This window comes from Diplodia corticola, assembly GCF_001883845.1.
Source record: "Diplodia corticola strain CBS 112549 chromosome Unknown scaffold54, whole genome shotgun sequence".
Taxonomy (NCBI): domain Eukaryota; kingdom Fungi; phylum Ascomycota; class Dothideomycetes; order Botryosphaeriales; family Botryosphaeriaceae; genus Diplodia; species Diplodia corticola.
The window spans coordinates 138,932-159,503 of NW_017971533.1; the positions used below are offsets into that span (position 1 = coordinate 138,932).

The 20,572-nt window shown below is 58.2% G+C and overlaps 8 protein-coding genes across 8 annotated transcripts; 2 read left to right on the forward strand and 6 right to left on the reverse strand.

Moving 5' to 3' along the window:
• Positions 1–27: 27 nt before the first annotated feature.
• BKCO1_5400048 (uncharacterized protein) lies at positions 28–1,549 on the reverse strand (the record flags this gene model as incomplete). The annotated part of the gene is made up of 3 exons (XM_020277255.1): positions 28–331; positions 395–1,328; positions 1,390–1,549. 3 exons carry the CDS (start codon positions 1,547–1,549, stop codon positions 28–30), a joined length of 1,398 nt encoding a protein of 465 aa, XP_020127196.1.
• Positions 1,550–1,882: 333 nt separating this feature from the next.
• BKCO1_5400049 (glutathione s-transferase) lies at positions 1,883–2,710 on the reverse strand (the record flags this gene model as incomplete). Its single annotated transcript, XM_020277256.1, has 1 exon — positions 1,883–2,710. One exon carries the CDS (start codon positions 2,708–2,710, stop codon positions 1,883–1,885), a length of 828 nt encoding a protein of 275 aa, XP_020127197.1.
• A 414-nt stretch (positions 2,711–3,124) lies between these two features.
• On the reverse strand, positions 3,125–5,341 carry BKCO1_5400050 (exonuclease; the record flags this gene model as incomplete). Its single annotated transcript, XM_020277258.1, has 1 exon — positions 3,125–5,341. The coding sequence occupies one exon, from the start codon at positions 5,339–5,341 to the stop codon at positions 3,125–3,127; it is 2,217 nt and encodes a 738-aa protein (XP_020127200.1).
• A 392-nt stretch (positions 5,342–5,733) lies between these two features.
• BKCO1_5400051 (ccch zinc finger protein) lies at positions 5,734–7,207 on the reverse strand (the record flags this gene model as incomplete). Its single annotated transcript, XM_020277259.1, has 3 exons — positions 5,734–5,817; positions 5,868–6,501; positions 6,558–7,207. The coding sequence occupies 3 exons, from the start codon at positions 7,205–7,207 to the stop codon at positions 5,734–5,736; spliced, it is 1,368 nt and encodes a 455-aa protein (XP_020127199.1).
• Positions 7,208–7,552: 345 nt separating this feature from the next.
• BKCO1_5400052 (dna-directed rna polymerase iii 25 kd polypeptide) lies at positions 7,553–8,507 on the forward strand (the record flags this gene model as incomplete). Its single annotated transcript, XM_020277260.1, has 7 exons — positions 7,553–7,564; positions 7,638–7,712; positions 7,773–7,869; positions 7,928–8,014; positions 8,070–8,136; positions 8,217–8,391; positions 8,442–8,507. 7 exons carry the CDS (start codon positions 7,553–7,555, stop codon positions 8,505–8,507), a joined length of 579 nt encoding a protein of 192 aa, XP_020127190.1.
• A 936-nt stretch (positions 8,508–9,443) lies between these two features.
• BKCO1_5400053 (zinc finger transcription factor ace1) lies at positions 9,444–9,758 on the reverse strand (the record flags this gene model as incomplete). The annotated part of the gene is made up of 2 exons (XM_020277261.1): positions 9,444–9,542; positions 9,609–9,758. The coding sequence occupies 2 exons, from the start codon at positions 9,756–9,758 to the stop codon at positions 9,444–9,446; spliced, it is 249 nt and encodes an 82-aa protein (XP_020127189.1).
• Positions 9,759–15,858: 6,100 nt separating this feature from the next.
• On the reverse strand, positions 15,859–18,739 carry BKCO1_5400054 (phosphatidylinositol-specific phospholipase c; the record flags this gene model as incomplete). Its single annotated transcript, XM_020277262.1, has 7 exons — positions 15,859–16,099; positions 16,607–17,118; positions 17,184–17,278; positions 17,335–17,726; positions 17,786–17,858; positions 17,918–18,221; positions 18,272–18,739. 7 exons carry the CDS (start codon positions 18,737–18,739, stop codon positions 15,859–15,861), a joined length of 2,085 nt encoding a protein of 694 aa, XP_020127192.1.
• A 653-nt stretch (positions 18,740–19,392) lies between these two features.
• On the forward strand, positions 19,393–19,737 carry BKCO1_5400055 (cupin-type; the record flags this gene model as incomplete). Its single annotated transcript, XM_020277263.1, has 2 exons — positions 19,393–19,475; positions 19,536–19,737. 2 exons carry the CDS (start codon positions 19,393–19,395, stop codon positions 19,735–19,737), a joined length of 285 nt encoding a protein of 94 aa, XP_020127191.1.
• Between the last annotated feature and the right edge of the window lie 835 nt (positions 19,738–20,572).

Consider the following 20,572-nt stretch of genomic DNA (forward strand, 5'->3'; position numbering starts at 1 on the left):
CCACACGACTTCGGCCGACGCAACGCCTCATGTGCTGGTCTCGCTGGCCACGTGCTCGTCTTCTTCTTCGGATTTTCGAAGATCGGCCGGGCGGTCTGGCACGAGCAGCGTTGCAGCATACGTCGACGGGATGGTGATACCAAACATGACGAAGGCGATGATCAAGTTCACCATTGGGCTGACGTCTGCAGCACCGACGCCAAAGGCCAGACAGGAGCCGATGGACTCGAAGGACCGCATCAACCCCACGGCCAAAGTCAACGTCTCGATGTCATCGAAGAAAGTGCCGAGTATCCAGTACACGAACATGTAGTGGGACTCGTTCATGAAACTGCGCACCCGTCGTCAGCACTCGAACGTGAGAAGATATACACACACGCTGAAACGGACTCACCGGAACAGGACGTTGACAGCGAAGCCGCGGCCGAAACCAGGCTGGCTCCAGTCGAGCGTCGGCTTGGGGCTCGTGGACTCGTACAGCTTCTCGTTGGCGACCTGCCACGCGAAAAGACCCAGCATGACGACCGAGAAGATGGTCCAGGTGACCCTGGCCAGCTTCGGCCGGCTGAAGCCCTTGAGGTCGTAGACCCAGCCCCACACGACGTTGGCCGCCGTGGCCGCGAGACCCGACGCCAGCGCGCCCAGCGTCCTCGCGCGCACCGAGAAGTACTGGGTGAGGTAGATGCCCTGGTAGGTGCCGTTCCAGTTGAAGCCGACCAGGATGGGGATCAGCAGGTAGAACTGCGGCGTCTTCAGCAGCGCCCACCACTTGTGGAACTCCTTGACGACGCCGCGGTCCTTGACGACCGGCGCGCGGCGGCGGCCGTCGCGGCGGATGACCTTCTCGGGCGGCGACACCAGGCAGGCGAGCGGCAGGCCGAGGCACTGCAGGCCGATGAGGATGAGGTAGGTCGAGTAGCCGACCTTGCCGCGCTGGCCGTTCTCCACGTTCAGCGACAGCTGGATGGAGGCGCCGATGAGCTGGCCCAGCTCGCGCAGCCCCAGCCAGATGCCGGTGAACTTGCCGCGGTCCCGCACGTCGGCGTAGCCCAGCGCGATGGCGCCCTCGGACGCCCACAGCGCCGACGCCGCGACGCCGCACGTGGCGCCGCCGAACAGGACGAACCACTCGGTGCCGTAGCGGTTGTTGACGTAGAGCGAGGCCGAGTAGGGCGCGTAGCCCAGCGTGCCGAGGATGAGGATCGGCTTCAGCCCGTACTTGTTCGCGAGGATGGAGAAGGCGGAGCAGCCGAAGACCATGATGCCAAACGTCAGCGAGTTGGCGCCGTTGACCAGGTACGGCTGCTGCTGGCCTCCTGCGCCCGTGTCTGTTGCCCGGTCAGTCGGTGCGTGCGGCCGGAGGAGAAGACATGCGGGGAAGCGGCCTACTGTTGAGCGCGTTCCAGATCCCAGGCTGGGTGAAGGAGATCAAGCCGACGACGATGACGTTGAACAGCGGACTGCGGTACCACCGCGTGAAGCGGGACACGGGCTTGGTCGTGGCCTCGTCGACCGCCCCCACTTCCGGTTCCACCTGCTTTGCAGACATGTTGCACGACGGGCGCGGGATCTGGTGGGCGAGAAGCCTTGGAGACGGCTTTGATTATAACTAAAATGCATTTTGGCGTTGCTGCGAATGGTAACATCACCCCGGGCGTCTATTGGCTGGACGGTTCTTGGTACTATGGCGTTTTGCGGATCCCTTATGAGACCATCTGGAAAAGACCCTTCACGATGCCCAAAACAGTCTTCGGATCCGCCCAGTGTCCGATTGGCCTTTTCGCTTGTGGTATCTTGCCCGATGGCAGCGTTTTGGTCGTTTTTTTTTTCTTTTTTCCCGTCGGCAAGTGTCTTCTACCGAATCATTGCGCCCTAGGTACTACTACTTCATCTCCGCATACACCTCCAACGCATCATGCAACCGCCCATAAAGACCCCCATGCCAGCTTCTCAGCTCCTCCCACTCGCTCTCCGGTAGCGTCGCGCGCATCATCCGCAGCCACGCACCGACGATCAAGTCGGCATAGCAAGCCTTTGCTCCGAGCAGAAAGGGCCCGCCGGCGTCCCTCTCGAACAGCTTGCCCAGCCCGCCCAGCGTGTTGCGGAACGACTCCATCATCTTCGCTCGCACCTCGCCCGCCAGCGCAAAGTCGTCCCAGCTCGAAACCCCCGCGCGCCGGACGAATTCCGCCTTGGACGCCTCAGCCGTGGCCGGATCGAACGGGAAACCCTGGACCGAAAGCGGCACGTGTGCGCTGAAGGCCGCGTCGACGTTCGCGTTGAACTTGGCGTACTCGGGGAAGTCACTCTCGCTGCAGTCCGACAGCGGGACGAGTATGGCAGCGTCGGGCGTGAAGACGTAGTCGATTGTCTGAGGCGGGAAGAGGTCGCCCGCGCCCGAGTCCGGATATGTCTTCTGGAGGTAGACGGCGATGTCGAACGAGTCGCCGACCGACGATTCGGTCGCGGGATCCTCGATGATGGGCAACGTGAGGAAGTCGGTGCCATCGGCAAATTTGCGACACGCTGGTACTTTGAGACTGTTGCGGACCTTTGCAACGTCGGGCAGAGGCACCCATGTGGTCGTGTATGGGAGAGCTTTGAAGTTGAGTGCCAGCCGGCTTTTCCAGGGGTTTGGTGCACACGCGTTTTTCTCCACGGGAGGACGCTGGGCGATGTCATAGAATGCGATGGGGCTGGACGTCGCCATGGCGAATGATGGAAATGCTGTGTCTTTGGAGAGGGGAATGGCTGATGGTTAATGAACAGAAGATACCCAGATGATGGCCGTGAGACCAGGCGGATGGCGACTTCATTGACGCGAGAGTGGTTGGCTTATTTATAAGTTGCTTAGCCCGTGTCACTGTCGACTTCGCCGCGCCCGACGTAGGGCAAATCCAAGTGGTTTACGCGGGTCCGTATCCGTAGTGACTGCGCCAAGTGATTCACGCTGACTCATAGTGGCTGCTAACTGGTAACCCCGCATTCCACTTCAGCTCTCTCCTGCAGCCAACGGCTAGCGTCGATCTGCTTTTTCTCGACTTAGACCTATCGTACCATCAATACACGACCAGGGTTCCGCTTTTACCACCACAATACCGTCTGCGCCCAAGGCCTGCTGCCTTCACTTGACCACCACAAAACCAACACCCTCCCTCGCCCTTATGCAAGCCCGACGCAGCGCCTGATCCTCCGTGTCCGTCCACTTCACGCTGTTTTCGTCCCAGTTCTTGACCTTGAACTCCCTGTAATACTGCTTCTTCAGCTCCTGCAGACGTGTCACCTCGCGCGGATCCCCGCTGCCGCTGTACACCACGAACGCCGTGCACGGCGGGAGTGAGTCGTACATCTCCTTGAGGCGCTGAGTCGTCTTGCGCACCGCCGCCGCGAGTTCAGCGGTGCTGGGTTCGCTGGGAGACGCATCCGCCGTGACAGTCTGGTCTTTCGTGCCTTCGGCCGCGCTGGCCGCCTCGCCTTTGACCACAGCCTCGTCTGCCATCACCGTCTCGCCGTCAGCCGTTGCCACAGCCGGCTTCGCGTCGTGACCACCGCCACTCAGCGCGTTGGCGAGCAACTCGGCGTTGTCCTTTGTCTTCGTTCTCGTCCACCAGCCGCGGACGGCCTCCAGCTCCCGCATGCGCGCCCACACGAAATCAACGCCCTTGCTGCTGACCGGCCTCGTGGGATCCGGAACACCGTTGACCGCCTTGAGCACGTTCGCTACCACGTCCTCGTCGTTCTTGCAGCCGAAGCAGACTTCCGCCGCCGCTCCAAAGCCACGCCTAGGCTCGCCCCAGTCGACGACAGCGCCCGTGCGGTATTCTTCGACCGCGCTCGTTGTCTGGTTCTTCGGTCTGGGTGCTCGACCGAGGCGCTTGAAGATGGATTCCCCATTGGCTTCGCTGGTGCCCCAGAGCGGGCCCTTTTCGCACTTTTGCTTGACGAGCTCGAGAGTGCTGCGTGCGTCTTCGACCGAGTCGTGACCAGAGCTTCCGTGGCCTTTCTGGATCTCCTTCGACAGGTATTTCTGTGCTAGCCACTTGAGAGAGCACTTCAACGGTCGGCCGCGCGGATGGGGGTAGAGGAACGACGTGTCGACAATGAAAGGATGCGTCATTTTCAAGGCATTCAGGTCGGAATTGAGTGAATGGCCAACGAGGATTGTCTGGGGCGTGATAATTTCCAGTAAGCGTTTCTGAATGTCGGGAAGGGTAGTCGTGACGTCCTTGAGCATGTCCTCGGTGATTCCAGAGTAGGGAGTCAGGTAATCTGTGATAGGGCGTTCTGGCTTGACCAATTCGTCCAAAACAACTCCCCCGTCCCAATCAACGACGCTGATTCGTGTAAGCTCGAAGTCTTGTTCCCCCGTCTTGCACATTTCACAGTCCAACGCAAGTATCTTCCGGCCGGCGGTCATGCTGCCGCTCTGGATCTGGTCATCGGGCACATGGCCATCTTCAAGACTCGCGACAGGCGTGTCGACCCAGCCGTGCACAGCATCCTTGCCCTTTAATCCCCTCGCCTGTAAACACTCAGCCCTTTCTTCCGGCGTGGGGTACATGGCGGGGTGTATTGTCCATTCATCGTCCTCGAGCATTGGTTCTAGTTCTGCAATGTAGCTGGTGATGGGGGTGCGCTTGTTCTTCCAGTTGCGGTTGTTGGCTGACTGAGGGCCTTTTTTCTTCTCGTCCTTCTGCTTCGGTATGGGCGCAGTCAGTATTGCTTGCAGCGGCGAGTGAAGCCTCATGAACTTGTCGTCACCAGGGCTCTTGACGGGCCAGATGTGTGGGAACATGTCTGCGAAGAGCCTCAAGGGCTCTGGCAACTTCTCTAGTACAAGCTGAGTGGGATAGTAGTCGTCGGGAGAGACACTAGATTTTTCCTTGTTCTCGTTGTGCTGTGCTACAGGATCTTGCTGCGCGGAAGCAGCCTCGTCGAGTGATATTTGCCCATTGAACATGCCGGCCTCGAGACCCGGCACCATGACGGTGACGATTCTCCTGATTTGCCCAGAGTTGTTGACTGCAACCCAACGGGGCGAGGGTGCGTCGCTCAAGATGTAGAGAATGAGGTTCTGTATGTCGCTGAGCTTGACGGTCGACTGCAGGCGGGCATTTGGAGAATGGGTGATCGAGGGATAGTTTTTCGACTGCTGGCCTGGAATCTTCTTGAGCTTCTTGGTGCCCTTGCTCTCGAATGTTTCCCAACCGTCGTTCGCTCTACGGACGCCATCGGTGGAGGCGTCGTGAAGGCTCTCTGCCTGTTCGTGGCGGACATGGGATCCATCGACGGCCGGGTCGCCCTCGGCAAACTCCTCATGGCTGCGTTTCTGGCCAGCCATGGTTGCGTTTGGGGTGCGACGTTCTGGAGCTGGAAACTGATCGGAAGAAGGTGCGGCGGCGGCGGAGGCAGTTGTTGGAGCTCCGAAAATCTGGAGGCAGCGACGCGCCCGATGAGATCCAATCGGCCCGAATGCACGTCTTGGCGCAGCTCAGGGTCCAATGACGTCATCATGCCTTTTGTGTATGCAACTCCTAGGTAGGCCGTTGCAATTCTCCCAGGACAGTCAATTGACTTGGAATATTAATACAGGCAAAACCTGATACACTCAAATATATACACTGGATTCGCAAGCTGTCAAACAGCCCGAGTCTTGACGCTTCTCTTTTGGAGCCGTTGAGTTCAAATCAGCGTCTCTTCCTTATACATCTCCATGCACACCGACGAGGTGATTTAGTCCAACATGCCCTTTTCGCCCAGCATTTTGACAAACCGCAGCACAACTCCTGCGTCGTGCCGATGCTCCTGCTCAACCATCTGCTCCCGTTAGCTGTCATATCAATGGGAGTGGGGACAGTTTGACTTACCCTATCACGCAAGGTCACTCTCTTGGGTGCTTCCTTGTCCTTGTCTCGACGAGGACGTGCTGGTGTGACTTGAGGGGCTTTTCGGTTGGGCAGATGAACCTTCACCGGCCGCTTGGCCGAGGATTCCTCCTCCGGAGGCGCATCGCCCTCACTCGAGCCACCCGAAGAGGACGAGCTGTCCGAGTCTGAGTCTGCTGAGACTTCAGATGAGCTATCTGCAAGCGAGATCGCGTCTTGTTCACCGCTCTGCTCAGCGCTGTCATCGCTGTCATAATCGATGCCTAGGTTCTTCTTTGGCGCGTCCTCCTCTGTAGCTCTGCCTTCCAGCTTCGCCTTTGCCTTCGCTACCGCCTCCTCGGCTTTTCTGAGTTGCTCGCGGAGCTTGTCTGCTTTCCTAACCGCTTTGTCCTGCACGTTGTCATCCTTACGCTTCCTCTTCTTGGTATCCTTCTCCTGTTGTGGGTATCTTGATTTCCTCTCGGCCTCTCTTGCACGCCTCCTCTCATCCTCTTCTTTTTGTTTTTGTGCAATACGCTCCTTTGTCGGAAACCGCTTTCTCCGCTCTTCAATCCAGGCAGCAATATCCTCCGCGCTCTTCAGGGTAGAAGATCGTCCCTTGTACTCGAATTGAAGACTGTGCAGATTAGTGCCATCTCAATATGCAACGAGGAGAGGGTGTGGATGACTAACGCTCCACCGGTAGATCTAAACTTGGCCTCCTCATCGACATCTTCCTCTTCGCTATCCTCACGCATGTCGCCCGAAGGGGTGAGGCCGAGCACATTGGCTTTCCTCTTTTTTGGTTTGGTCCCCTCTCTACTGACATTGGGCAAGATTTGTGGCTGTGACGTTGGAAGAGCAAACCCGAAACTCGGCACCGAGGGTGCAGCTTGCACCTTTGGCTTGTTTGTGGGTCGCGAAGCTGAGGGCGGTTGGAGGGGGCTCGGTGCGGTGGGCGCAGGCGGTTTGTATCCTAGTGTGTGGCTCGATGGCACCTGGGAGAACCAGGGCTGGGCGGTAGGGAGGGTCGGATTTACGAATGCCGGATTGATGTGTCCTCCGGCAGGCAGACTTCCCATGTTGAATACATTTTGCTGCGGTGGAGGGCGACTAAACTGCGGAGGGTGGCTCATAGCAGCATGATTGCTAGCGGTACCTCCTCTGCCAAAACCGCCGCGGTTGCCTCGTCCTCTCCCCCGACCGCGGCCTCTATCTCCTCCGCCCCTGCCCGGGCGCTGTCCGTAGCCCCCAGGTTGTGTCTGATTCGTCGCAGAGCTTGCATCCTGGGATGTCGCCTTGGGCGGAGGTGGAGGAGGCGGTGGGAAAGAAAAACCAGCCATCACACGGTCACGGTGGTGGCGTTGGGAGACAGCTGCCGTGGCGGGGCGCGCGAATCGTTGTAGGAGATGGCAGCGGTCGCGTCGCGTCGGCAAAAAATAGAAGAAAAGGGCAGGGACGGGTGGCTATGATGAAATTTTGCCAAGACCGAAGGCGGTGACGACTCGATGCCCGCGGCGACGACCTTTTCCTTCACCTGTCCACCCGCAGGCCAAAACTGGAATGGGGCTGCTCGCGCGCCTGGCCTGACCCTCGCTTAAACGGCACTTCTCTCTCCGTTCTGACGCTCCTTTCCTCCGCTTTCTCACCGGTTGCATGCAGCACTACCCACCTCCGAACGCGCAGCCATGTTCTTGACTGTATGCACGCCCGATCAAATATGCTGTGGTCGCTGCTGACGTCCTGCGGACCACCATCTCGGATCTGATCCAGATCAAACCCGAGGAGTTTGAAAAGTCCAGCATCCAAGCTATCAAGGATGCTATCCACGCCAAATACGCCAATAAAGTCAGTCCGCCCCCGTGGCCCGCCGCGCCGCGGACTTCACTAATGCAGTGCTGCCCGCAGGTTATACAGGAAGTTGGCTTGTGCATCTGCCTTCGCGACATTCTCAAGTCCTCCGAGGGTCTCATTGGCCACGGCACTGGGATTGTAAACGTCAATGGTACTACGCTCCTGCACCAACGCCGTCCAACCTACTGTAGCTAAGTCCTCCTACGCAGTCGAGTTCAGGCTGGTCGTGTTTCGCCCCTTCAAGGGCGAGATCATCGAGGGAAAGATCAGCGGGTCTGACCAGGAAGGCATAAAGAGTATGTTCCGCTCGAGTCTAGCCTCACATGACGGCCGTTCCTGACATGAGAACAGTCGGGTTGGAGTTCTTTGACGACATCTTCGTCCCTGGGCCCGTCAACCTTTTCGAGGGCGTGAAGTAGTAAGTCTCCTCTCCTCACCCGGCCGCCACCCGGTTACTATTGACCTCACCGGCGCTTACACTGCGCCCCGCTTCTTTAGCGTTGGCGCCGAACGTGTTTGGGTCTGGGTCACCGAGCAAGGAGATGAGCTGTTCTTCGATCTTGAGGAGACTGTGCGCTTCAGAGTCGAAGCCGAGATCTGGACAGACCAGTCTCCGCAGGCTCCCACGACAGACGACACACCAGTGGAGAGAAAATCGCCATACCGCATCATTGTAAGTTGGCGTAACCTGCTACCACAGATGGACTCTACTGACACTTGTAGGCCTCGATGGCGCAAGCAGGCCTTGGCCCCACCTTGTGGTGGGAAGAAGGCGAAGCGGAGGAATGAGCACATTGGTCACAAAACGCCACAATCGCCTCTTCCGCCAAACTTGTACAATGGGCGACCACCTTCAGTACACGAAGCACCCTCGGCCATTTCTATTGATACCCCTCGGTCCCTGGTAAGGACATGCCTTTTGAGCACAGCATCAAGTGTTCAAGCCAAGCCCACCAAGTGGACAAATGAAGAATCTGAAGTCATGGGCGATCTCTTGGGTGTCCCGCTCTCGTAACGTTCAGAACGAGTCATTGGCGATTAGACTGATGCGAAGTATGGACAACAGCATAGATTGCGGTAATCGGCGCAGAACTGATTCCCCGCCTGCACAGTAGCTGGCGCACTAATGCCTCGGGCGCATTGACTAGCTACATAAGGCGAAGCAATTTAAGACGATAAACTTTGTCAACGGCAAAACACGCTCTATTGTCCTACAGCACGCGACACATTTCCAAAGAGATCAAGGTTTCACGGAATCTGCGGTGTCAAGAGACAGGTGTGGTAATCATCCATTATCCAAAAAGCAAGACCACTCAAACAGCTGGGAATCGTTTTGCATCACCTGTTACCCCGATTTTCCTTTGACTGAAGCACGCCCGGATCAACCATCCATCCACCATGATTCGCGCGATTAACCGGGGAAGGAAAAACAAAATAACTTTTGAGCGCCGATCCCACCAAAGACCGTCCGGTAACGCAGAAGCTGCGCGCCTGCGAATGCCATGATCGGTGGCGAGCTAGAAGGAAATGGTACAGTATGGTTGCCGCTGTCCCGCGCGAACCGTTTGAAACTCCGGGAACCCCCAATGAAGGCCAATTGCGGACCAAAAGAACGCCATCCGTAGAACTCCGAGGTCAGCTGCGAGAGAGAGAGAGAAACTGATTAGACTTGAAAACACAGCCGGAGGCTTCGCAAATCACACTCACTGGAAGTCAATCGTCCAATTAGTTGACAGGGGTGCCGCAGGCAGGGCAGCACTTGCCGGGGATGACCCAGACAGTCTCGCCCTTGGCAAGGCACGAAGGGCATTTCCTGCCAGGAACCTAGTCGGTGTCAGTAAGCTCAGCAGGCAGAGCCAAACGTGGCAAACACGAGGAGCAGTAGCTCACCGGAAGCATGACAAGAGGCACCTCGGGGCGGCGCTCTTCCTGCTCGACGTCCGGATGTTCCTGGCCAGGCATCAGGGCGGGAAGCTGCTCGATGCCGAGACGCTCGAGGATCTCATGGCGGCGGATGTTGGTGAACTGGTTGTAAGACATTGTGGGACGGTGGTGGTGGTGAGAAAGACTGAGTGATGGAGCAGGAGACGGGCAGGAGACGGGAGTGAGTGCGCTGAAGGTGGCTGGTTGTGATGGTGAATTGGATGGTGAGGAGGCCGGACCAGGTATTTATATGCTACCTCTACCGCCAGTTTGCTTTGGATTCTCGCGGACAGTCCCGGAGGAGGTTACCAAAGCTCTAGCATGGCGAGGAGGCACAAGGCGCTAAGTGTCGAGTTTGTGAGAGCTGCTCACATTGAGAGTAGGTCTTGATGCTGGTTTCCACAGAGAATCAAAGGATGCATGGAGCGGGCCGTTGGTGGTACAGTTGTTTCCGCTGCGGAGCCAGCAAGGTGGAAGCCAATGATCAAAGGGCGCGATCCGGTGAGGGCTGCCGTGCCTGAGACTAGCAGGAGCTTGGGGCATTGGGGCAATTGGGATTCTCGGAACGAAGTCAGGAGGGCTGGGGACGCCTGGCCCGCGTCGTGCTGGTCGTATTTGGCAGGGAGCCGGCTGGCAGTGGGCGCGTGGGTGGTGGCTTCTGGAAAACGCGGGCCCACACGGGGGCGCGGGCGGGGCAGGGATGCGGCGGGCAGGTCTTGAGGCTCCATCTCGCAATGGGCGTGGGTGGACAGGCTGGCGGGTGGGTTTGAGGAGGAGCATGCATGGGGCCAGGGGGAGCTCATTTGCTGGGTTGCTTTTAGCTCGTCACTTGTGATCCCAGAACCTTCCGGCTGGGACCTGGCGTCGATCGGCATCTGTGGAAGCCGCATCGAAATCGTGGTCTGGCAGCAGGACCGGGGCGGCGGCGACGGCGGCGACTCGGACGGGCGTTCGGCGCAGGACGCGGTGGTACAGATCAGCAGGCGCTGACTCGGAGATTTACTGCTGCCGGCGGCCGCGTCGGTAGGTGGAGCAGCCAGGATGGAGCAGCGGGTTGAGGGCGGCCATGCCACGGCGTACTGATCACATTAGCAGGGCTGGGGCTAGGCCGACCCGCGCGTGTTTTAGGTTGTTGCCCATGGTGTGGCCCATGGTGTGTATCCCCTCGGCCGTCTCGCGGATGCAAATCCGGGCTGATATGAGCTGTCGCATGCAGCAGCCAAGCGGCCCTACTGGTGCAGCAGTTACGCAACAAGCACCGGCGCCAGGCCAGCCGCCTGGGCCGCGCCCGGGTGGTCAGGAACACGCTGCGAGGGCGGCTGGCCGCGCGCTGAGAGCAGGCGAGAGCTGACGTCGGCCGCTGGATCGCGGCTAAGCGAGCGAGCGGTAGGGCTGACGGCCGCCGCGCTGGCTGGGCCGGCTGGGCCCACGGCCGTTTCGGCTGCTGGGGCTCTGGGGCTCTGGCGTGGGCGGCGCAGCTGCAGCCGCGATCTGGGAGCCAGCCCGATGCCAGATGCCAGATGCCAGATGCGAGGCCGCCGCCGCGCAACCCCACCGAGCGAGATCCGGCGTACCGCGTAATACAACTTAGCTGCCGTGATCCCTGCGCCGAAAGAGGGTCCTCGGTGTCCTCGGTGTGTCGGGGCAGCAGCGGCGGCAGCAGCAGGCGCAGCAGACGCAGCAGGCGCAGCAGCATCAGTAGTGGGCAGTCAGTGGCCGCAGCCGCGACGGCGCCGGGCCCGGCTGCGGCTGCCGGAAGCGTTGGACTCTGACCACACTGACCACTGACCACCACCGCCGCCTCTGTCCACCGGCGATGCCTTCATGCCCAGTCCCCAGTCGCACCAATTCAATCGCCAGCACCGCCGACGCACCCGCCCGCACCACCGGCTCCCAGCGAGCTTCTGCGTCCACCGTGCCGCCAGTCAGCTGCGCAGCCCGTCCGCACCTCACCGCCTCTTGCGCCTCTGCGGCCCGCCATGCCTTCTTGCAACGGGCCTCTCCAGCCGCCCGTCAGTCGAGACGAGCCATCGGCAGCTCCGGCCAGCGCCCGTGTCGCTGCTCGCTGCTCGCTGCTCGCTGCTCCGCCGTCCTGGCGCCCCTGGGCCTTCTCCGTCTTCCGCGGCTTCTCCAGCCTCGACGAAGCCGCAGCCCCGGCCGGGAGGCCTCCCGCATCCGCTAACGCTCCAGAGCCCGATGCCCCGCCACGCGGCGGAAGCCACGATCTCGCCGCTCGCCTGCACGCCTATCTGCTACAAGACGCCATCCGCCGCCAGCCCCGCTGCTTGCTTTTGCTCTCGTTGACGCCCCGGGGGCCACCGTAGAAAAGCAACGCGCGTCTCGCCCAGCATCACGCTGCTGACGTTGTCTCCAGTTTTCTTGCGGCTGCGCCCTTGACCCGTACTCGCAATCGCGAGCAGCATAACGTCCACCGGCCCGCTTGCGCCCCGCGAGTCACGCATCCGGGGTCTCGCGGCTTCGTTCGCAATGCTCCCTGCCATATCAGCCGATTCTCACCATGCCCCGTCCAATTTCCCAGCCCTGAGGAGATGGTGCCCAAGGATGGTGACCCGGAATGCGGTGTCGACGGTGGGACCGCGTCCGCAGCCGCCGGTCTTTGCTCAATCGCTCACCTGGGCGATGTTTCGTAACACCTCCCCCCATCGGCCTTGACTCGCGGGAGCCGGCGCTTTGGGCCCAGGAAACGGCCCTGGCCAATCGGCTCAAGCCGACGAGCCGGTAGCTTGCATGTCATCCATTACTCAGGAACAACATGTGCTCGACGCTGCTATCTGCCGTTCACATTATCTCTCGTACCCAGGACATATGCTGATCACTTATGGGTCGATGAGTGTAAGAGGCAGAGCAAGACAGGGTACTTTGCTTACTCGCGCGGCTGCGTCGATGATTAATGCAGAGAGGAGGCTGCTCACAGACAAGCCTCGGATCCAATGAAGATCTGTGGGCGAGCCATGCTGTTCCATGTTCACGCCCCGTGGTCACTGACTTCCATGCCTTCGGGGGGTTGAGCATGCAGTACCTGCGACCTGGCGCTTCTCTGTCCGACAAAGCAGCCTCTACGGCCCTTGGCCGAGCCTCTTCCAAGCCATTGGGTGTGCGGCTTGCTTCAGCCATCATTCAACAGAGCTGGCGAGTATGACAGGGCTGGGAATCACGATCTCCCATCAAAACTCTAAATTTCTCCGAGTGCAAGCAACTGCCGCCGTTTGGTTCACCGGTTCTAACGGCAGCCAAGTGATACGGCTACCCGCCTATAATCGGGACTCGAGGCGACAAGGGGAGTCCCCACTACCCGCTGCAGCCTTCCGTACTTCCGCCCTCTAGTCAGCCAATGCCCGTGTGACACCAGCCGATGACGAAGGCTGCCCTTAGCCTATGCTGCTGCTTGCCATGCCGCCGCTGGCTGCCCTTGTCGATCTTCACGGAAGTCACTCGCGCGACTAGAGCCAACCTGGTAGCTTCACCGGTAGTGCATGCACCTTGCCGGATTGCTTGTGTTTCCTCTTCTGTCCCCCTTGTGTTCGGAGCCGACGACGAATGGTGGAAGCTGGGTCACGACAACGCAACGCCAATCCCGCCATCCGGGAACCAAAGCCATGTTTCACCGATGGGATTAACGGAGTTTCAACAACCGGCAGAGGTCGTTGACGTGATAAATCACATGGCATGCAGTCATTGGGCTGGTGGCCTTGCAAGAAAGGGCGGTATGTAGGTGGGCAATGATAAGGGGAGGGAAGAAGGAAAACTACACTGCATGCGTCACCAATGCAGGCCGGTCGTTGTCATGCTTTCTCGGCCCGGGCGAGTGCGCGTACCCTTTGCTAGTAGACGGAGTGGGGCTCATCATTTACCTGATTCCCGCTGCGGGACCGTAAGGCAAGCATCAGCATCGTTCCTCTGCCTCCACGGTAGCCGCTGTGTTCCTTTGTTAGCCTCGTCGAAAAGACCGTTTTTTCTCCCAGGTCCTTCGACTCTTGTGGAATGCACACACCGCCCATCTGGATCCCCGCCAGCATAGGTACGATGTTTCGCAGTAAAACCCTCGAAAGAGCTCATCCAAACCATCCAAACCATTGAGCAACACTTTGCGTTTTTGATTTTGTTGTCTGGGGCTTATTATTGAGAGTATGGCCTGTCTATTCCAATTCTGCTAATACGATGAGGCAAGCCAAAAAAAGAAAGAAAAGCATTTGCTCCTGATTCTAGCAAGTGATGTCCAATGCAGGCTCACCGTTTCCTGCCAGGTGAGATCTCGCCTTACCGATTACGTATGCATCCACCTTGATTATGTACGCCAATGCGACCGCGTCTCCTTTCGACTCACCGGGCTGTACCACACACGTGTGTCACGAGATGCCACATAAGGCTGCGTGCGTCATACATTCTTCGGCATGACGAAACTAGTTGCTGCATTAATTCCAACTGTTACGCATCTTGTTTACTTACCGGTCAAATTTCCCAGGTTGGGCTGCTGTTATTTTTGATCCTTCCTCATTCTCATCCACTGTTAAGGTGTTCGGAGGTGAAAGACGACCGATACTAGATCTACAATCGCGCTCACTATTGCCGTCACAGAGCCGATATTGCTTCTTCCAGCCTTATAGCAGAGCAAACGACTCCCTGCCCATCAACCCCGGCCCCCTTCCGGGTACAGAGCTCTAGTCCTTGTTACACGACATATGTACATCAGCCACCTCGGCCCACTTTCTCTTTCCCCTTCCCTCTTGGAACATTACCATCAGCCACGGGTTGCAAATCTCACATGCTATTCTGACCTGATCGGTTTTTTTCCCACACGCCCCTCTCTCACCGCTTCCTCCTCGCCTTCTAGACCCTTCCCTGTATACCGTCTCCCCCGACACCATCTCCTGCATTCCCGCGGTTTCAGCCTCTCCCGGTTCTTTCCCTCCCCCGCAAAAAAAGAAAAAAAGGAAATAAACAAAAGGGCCGACGCTTCGATTACACAAACGCGGCTCCGGGAAGCTGGGGCCTTTTTCCCTTTTCTGTCGGTTCCACCCGCCGGGAATGGCACGCCCACCTTCCACCATCCGCATCCCATCATCGAAACAAAAAGCAACAACTGATTGGAAACGGGAAGGGGAGGATGGGGGGCTACGTGCACGCGTGGTTGCCGCTGGCCTAGGCACCTAACTCCACCGTCGGGTACGTGCAGTAGTGGCCGGCGCCGCAGCACCTGGTGTGTGTTGGGGGGTGTGTGTGTGCGTGTGTCTCTTGCCGCCCACCCCACCCACCGTCTTGGAATCATAACGGAATGCCGCTTCCTCGCTATCCGCCTCGATCTCCTCAAAAGTGGTGCTCCTCTCGGTTGCAAACCGGATGACAGGACGGCGGATGATTTAATCGCGTGAGGCAAAGAAAGCATTGGAATGATGACGATGACGGAACGGACGACCATCTTTGACTGTCACCTGAACCAATGAAGTCGCCACGATCGGTTCGATTCCCTTCTACCACATACCCTTCTACTCTCTGTGTTTCACACCGCCCTATCATTGCCAATGCATGATGATGGGCAACGGGCGAGAAACGTTCCAGAAAAGACCGTTACAAGGGTTCAAAGAAAAAAAGTGATGAGTCTCACGAGGTATGGCGGCGACCCAGGAACAGGTAAATGCGCACGCGAGCCAGCAAGATCCGATCACCTCCTTGCATCCCGTCATTATTCGTTATCGCTTGCAATCTGATGTTGTTCCACTCGCATCGATCGCCGAATGTAAAGAGTTTTCTGGAGAGCTCAGGGTAATCTGTATTCGTACTCCTCACCCTTCTGTTTCTTTCCCAAGTAGCTAAGTGACATGAGAATCGAATTCGAACCTACACGCATAATGTTTCGGAACAGCAGGGCAAAGAAAAAGGAAAGAAAAATATCATCCGATCAGGCACTGCTATTCTCCAATAGCCGCCCGCCTTGTGCATGAATCTGTATGACATGACGTCCTTGGTTCCATAGCTTGTACAGTGTAAATGCAACTCACCGCCCATTCCCAATCCCATCTCCTTCACCAGCTCAATTTCTCATATCCCGATATCGGGGGTAAAACAGACGAAAGTGGTGGAGGGATGGGACTGGCAACACCAGCGGCAGATCGACAACGCCAGCACCCCTTCCCCCACCTCACAACCATACTCGCCATTCTTACAACAATCTTCGATAGGAGGTAGCCCTATGTCTTCACTATGTCTGCAACTTCTTCACCTCTTCCACGACCGCGTCCACACTCTCCCCCTTTTTCGAAGGCGGGGGAGTCTCGGCGACAAAGTTCTTGGTCACACGCACAAGCAGCACGCCCTTGCTCTGCACGCCCTCGGCATCGAATAGGTGGATAAGACGGAAGCCTGTCTGTAGCCGGTCGAGCCGGAAGCAGGCCCAAGCGGCCAGGTCGTCGCGACCGAATTCATCGTCCATGACCTTGAATCTACAAGGTGCAAGAAAAAACACATTAGCTGCTAGTGCCTATTGCCGAGAAAACTTCATGTGACGTTGATGGAATAGAATATTCGGTGAGGAAAGAAAGTGTTGGGAACGGCCGTGTACAGCTTCGGAGGACAGAGGGAGTGGAGTCGGAAGAGGTTCCCTCCAAGAGGCTAGGTTTTGCAAGCTACTGGCGGGCCCTGCCAAGGCGTTGTCGGTATCACGGGGTCGAGCAGCGCGATCCCGCCCATCGCTCCTTTTTATCTGTTGTGGTGTCCCGAAAGGATGGCGACCAAGGAAGAGGCTTGGGTGCGGGAGTACAATGGCAGGCTCGTAGAGCTTGCGTATGTAGCCACCCGCTACTGTTTCGCGAGGTGATGGCGAAATGCAAGTGGAAGAAACCACTGTGCGGTGCGCGGTATGACATTTGTGCATGGTGACACGCAGAGATATGAGGCTGGTGTGCAACAAAAAGGGAATCTGGTAAGAGGCAAGAAGTAAATGAACTTACCTGACAAAGCTCAGTTCTGGCGTGACGCCGGGCACACCTTCAAAGCGCAGAACCTCTCCAGAGAAGTCCGGATCCTGGGTCTTCACAGTCTTCGAGTGCTGCTTGTACTCGCCTTCTTTACTCTTGCCACCACCAGGAATGGGTTCGCCAAGACGCTCCTCTGGCTTCTCAACGTGCAGCTCGCACTTCACGTACGGGTGGAAGTTTTTTGCCTTGCTCTCATCTGGAGGTAGCGGCACGTCCTGGCCGCAGAAGAGCTCGATTGTCAAGTCAAGCATGCCATACGTGAGTGCATGCAGGTGCTTGGCCGCCTGAGAAGTGCTGCGGTATCCCTCTGGCTTGAGGACCCATCCGGCCGTACCGGCGAACATACCCTCATTCAGCATCATTGCTTCGTCCCAGCGCTGCCAGTTCAACGCAACGATTTGCACACCCTGCCTCCAGAAGACGGGCGCGTCAAGGTTTGAGGATGAAACACGAGTGCCCTTGGGGTAAGCACGCATCATATGTTTCTTTACATGGTGTTAGCCGATCAATGTACGTACACCAAAAAGCAGGTTCAAACGATGATCCGTACCTTGTTGTGTTCGAAAAGCTCAGCTGGCGAGTGCTGGTGGACTTCCATGAGACGGCCCTCGGACAATGAAAAAATGTGGGCGGGATATTGAGCCTCTGTGAAGCACGCTTATCAGGAGAGAGTCTCAAGGGAGCGGGGGCGCAGCACTTACCCGGCTGTTTCAAGTTTTGGAAGCGTATAGCCCAGGCGTATACGCCGAGCCGGCTAAGGTTCTGACAGATTTTGCTCTTTGCGGGCTGGGGTGTCTCTGTTGCTGCAGCAGAAGTAGTGGCATCCTCCTCAGACTCAGAGGGGGTCGTGGGTTCTGACTCCTGCGGCGGAGTAGTCTCACCTGGCTTTGTGGGGGGCGCGTACTTGACCTTGATCAAGATCTTGCGCAACAGCTTCTCCAATGGAGGCAGTTCTAAGCTAGCGGGACTTGCTTGATCTGCCGGTGGATGATCGACAAGAAATTCCTTCCATGTCTCGTTCATGATCTCAACCATGATTTCCTGTTGCTCGGGACTGGTGTGAACTTCGAAGCTGATGATGACAGGAAGCTCCCTAAAGCCAGTTAGCTCCAGCGGATACCATCAGAGCCATCTGTATGTCCCGGTACTCACGAGGTCACGAAAGCGTAATCCCGGATGGTCTCACAAACAGAGCGAAAGGAAATGTCGGAAGTAGCAGTGTATCCTTAACAGTCTAAGCATCAGCAAGAAACCCTGGGAAAAAGACAGCCAGGGGCCCCATACCATGGTAAACCTTTGGCTCAGCACGGTTTGAGTTGGCTCTCCAGGGCTTCGGCCTGTCGGGTTGGCTTTGGCGAGCACTGGAGGTGTTTGCTGCAGGGGGAGTCTCCTTTTTCTTGGGGTCGTTTTTCGTGGAGTCCTTCTTCCCGAGCTTGGCTTTGAAGCGGTCCTTCAAGCGACGCGTCTTACCCGGCTTGCCATCTTTCTCGGCTTCGGACTCACTACTGCTACTGGAGTCATCCGAGTCCGACGGAGCGTCGCCGTCCCACACGTCGATCTCGACGCAGCGGCAGCCCCGAAGCAAGACCTATTGACATTTAGTATGATCGGACATTCCCGGCCGCTTTATGCGCTTACGTTTTTGTAAGCGTCCGTGCTTGACTCGCCGTAGAGCTGGTGGCCGGTCAGATAAGTGTTGTGGCTCGAAGATATGAAGTAGTTGGAGATTGGCCAGCTAAGATCAAGGGGCTCTGCTGCACCCAAAGCATTCACGTGGTGGGATCGAAAGTAGCTCTTGAGAGAATCGGCGGTCAATTTTTCGTCCTGGATGGGAAGCGCGCCGGCAGAGTGGGATTGGCCATTGACCAAGAAGTTGTACAGGCCAATCTTATTGGACACTTCGTATTCCTTCTCCAGTTTCTTGTAGATTTTGTCAATGTGGCCTGAGAGGGTTGCGTTCAGCCTGTCGACCTTCTGGGCGTTTTTGATAGTGTAGCTGGCGGTGCCTCCACCGGCCTGGGCCGGGGTATTGGCCACGGACTGAGACTCCGGGCCGGCACGGCCCTCTGTGGCCTGGGGAACGGTTGTAGCGAGATCGGTGGCCATGATGGGTGGTGTGGTGGTTCTGGTGAAGCAGTGACGCTGAGGGGCGTTCTGGGGCGATGCTCGCTTGGGGAGCCTAGCTGAGGCAGTGCTGGCTTGATGAGTCCAGGCGTCTCTGGGACAGACCGCCAGAAGAACGTCGCGGAGGCTCACGTGTCCCGAGCTAGGGAGAAAAGACAGGTCCTGGGCAGGCGAGTCAGACGCAGGGCTGGAAGAGGACAAGGCACGGCCAGGCACAGGCGGACGGTTTTGACCCACGGGGTTTCATGTCGGAGAGCTGACGATCTCGGCCGCTCGAGCGCGCAAACAGGCCCGGCTCGCTCTTGCCGTCCAGGCCGCCGCGTCTGGGATGGATCATGCACAGCCCGACTGATGCTGCCGTCGATGTTGGCTGGCAGCAGAAGCAGCCACGAGCGCAAACAAGGCATGCACGCAAACCGCGGGGCCAGGCGCAGCTGCCAGGCGTTGCGGGCGGGCGCGGCGATTGGCTAGCGCCGCCCAGCTGAGGGAAGGCGCGAGCCGACGGCTCAACGTCATCCAGGGTCCCAGACGCAGCGGCCGGAACCCCTCATCATCGACGAAGAAGCACTGCAGCCTTCCCTAATACGACACATTCCCAAGACCTTGCGCCCACGGCCTGGAAACACACGACAACCATGCCCGCGAGAAGCCAGCGAGAAGCCGAGAAGGAGGTCCGCGACTGGGGCTTCCGCCACGTGTTCACCTGGTCTGATGGCCCGTAAGTCAAGGCGACGGCTTGTCTGCCAGCTGAAGGCCCCGGTGGCTCACCCTAGGCCAGAAATGCCCACTATCCGCCGCACTCGCATAACGGCCTGACGACCCATCTGATCGTCGACGGCGAGCTCACCATCACCTACCCCAACGACCAGAGCCCCACCAAAGAAACGTTTGGACCCGGCGCCCGCCTTGATGTCGACGCAAAGCGTGTCCACGAGGTCTGGGTCGGCGACACGGGCTGCACATACGTCATTGGCGAATGAAGTTTCTGTAGGTCCGAATGCAATGTCTTCCCAGCGTTGAAAGGCAGTATGGCCCTACAGCGGAGATGATTCCTCCACGTGGATCCCCGTACGTGGCCTGCCCCATATTGCCTCTTGTTTCACCGTGATTGCGCTGTGACCGGAGTCGCTAGTTATTCATCGACGTCGCGTCGAACACTGACGATCACTTGCACATCCTCCGGGCGGCGGTGCAGGCGGTCGCGATTGCACGCGCTCAACGACTCGAGGTTTCATGAAGTAAAGCACTGCGGTCGACAGCGGAGCTGGAAGCGTAGCACCGAGTGCACACCGACATAGTTTCACAAGAACAGGGCGACTGCGAGATCGTCGTCGGGGGTCCTGTAATCCAAGCGATGCGCATTTACGCTTTGCGCTCCTCTGCTGCGCGACAACGGCACTCTGAAACAATGAATTCGACATCCGGCATCTAGTGAAGCCAGCTGTCGAGCGGTAGGCCCTTTCCGGTACTATTCTGCTGGCCACGCAGCAAACTATGGCCCATACAACGGCGTCGCTCAGGCAGAGAGGATGGGAAATGTGAAACACGTACTCAGCGGGAGTGAGCTTGGCTGTGCGCTTCAAACATGCAGGCGGCGCGCGTTCCAGCAGACGCCCAGCACAGCGCCCATCTACGCCTCTGCTGACGCCTGCCGACGCCTGCTGACACCTGGGCACCTTCAGCGCATGTCTCGCAGCTCGTCTGAGCAGGACGCCGGGAAAAAGCAGGTCGGTAGTGCGCGGTCTGTTGAGCCACGGCCGTCGCCAGAGTGATTGCGAGGCGCACACGGCTCCGGGTCGGGCTCGCATGAGGCGT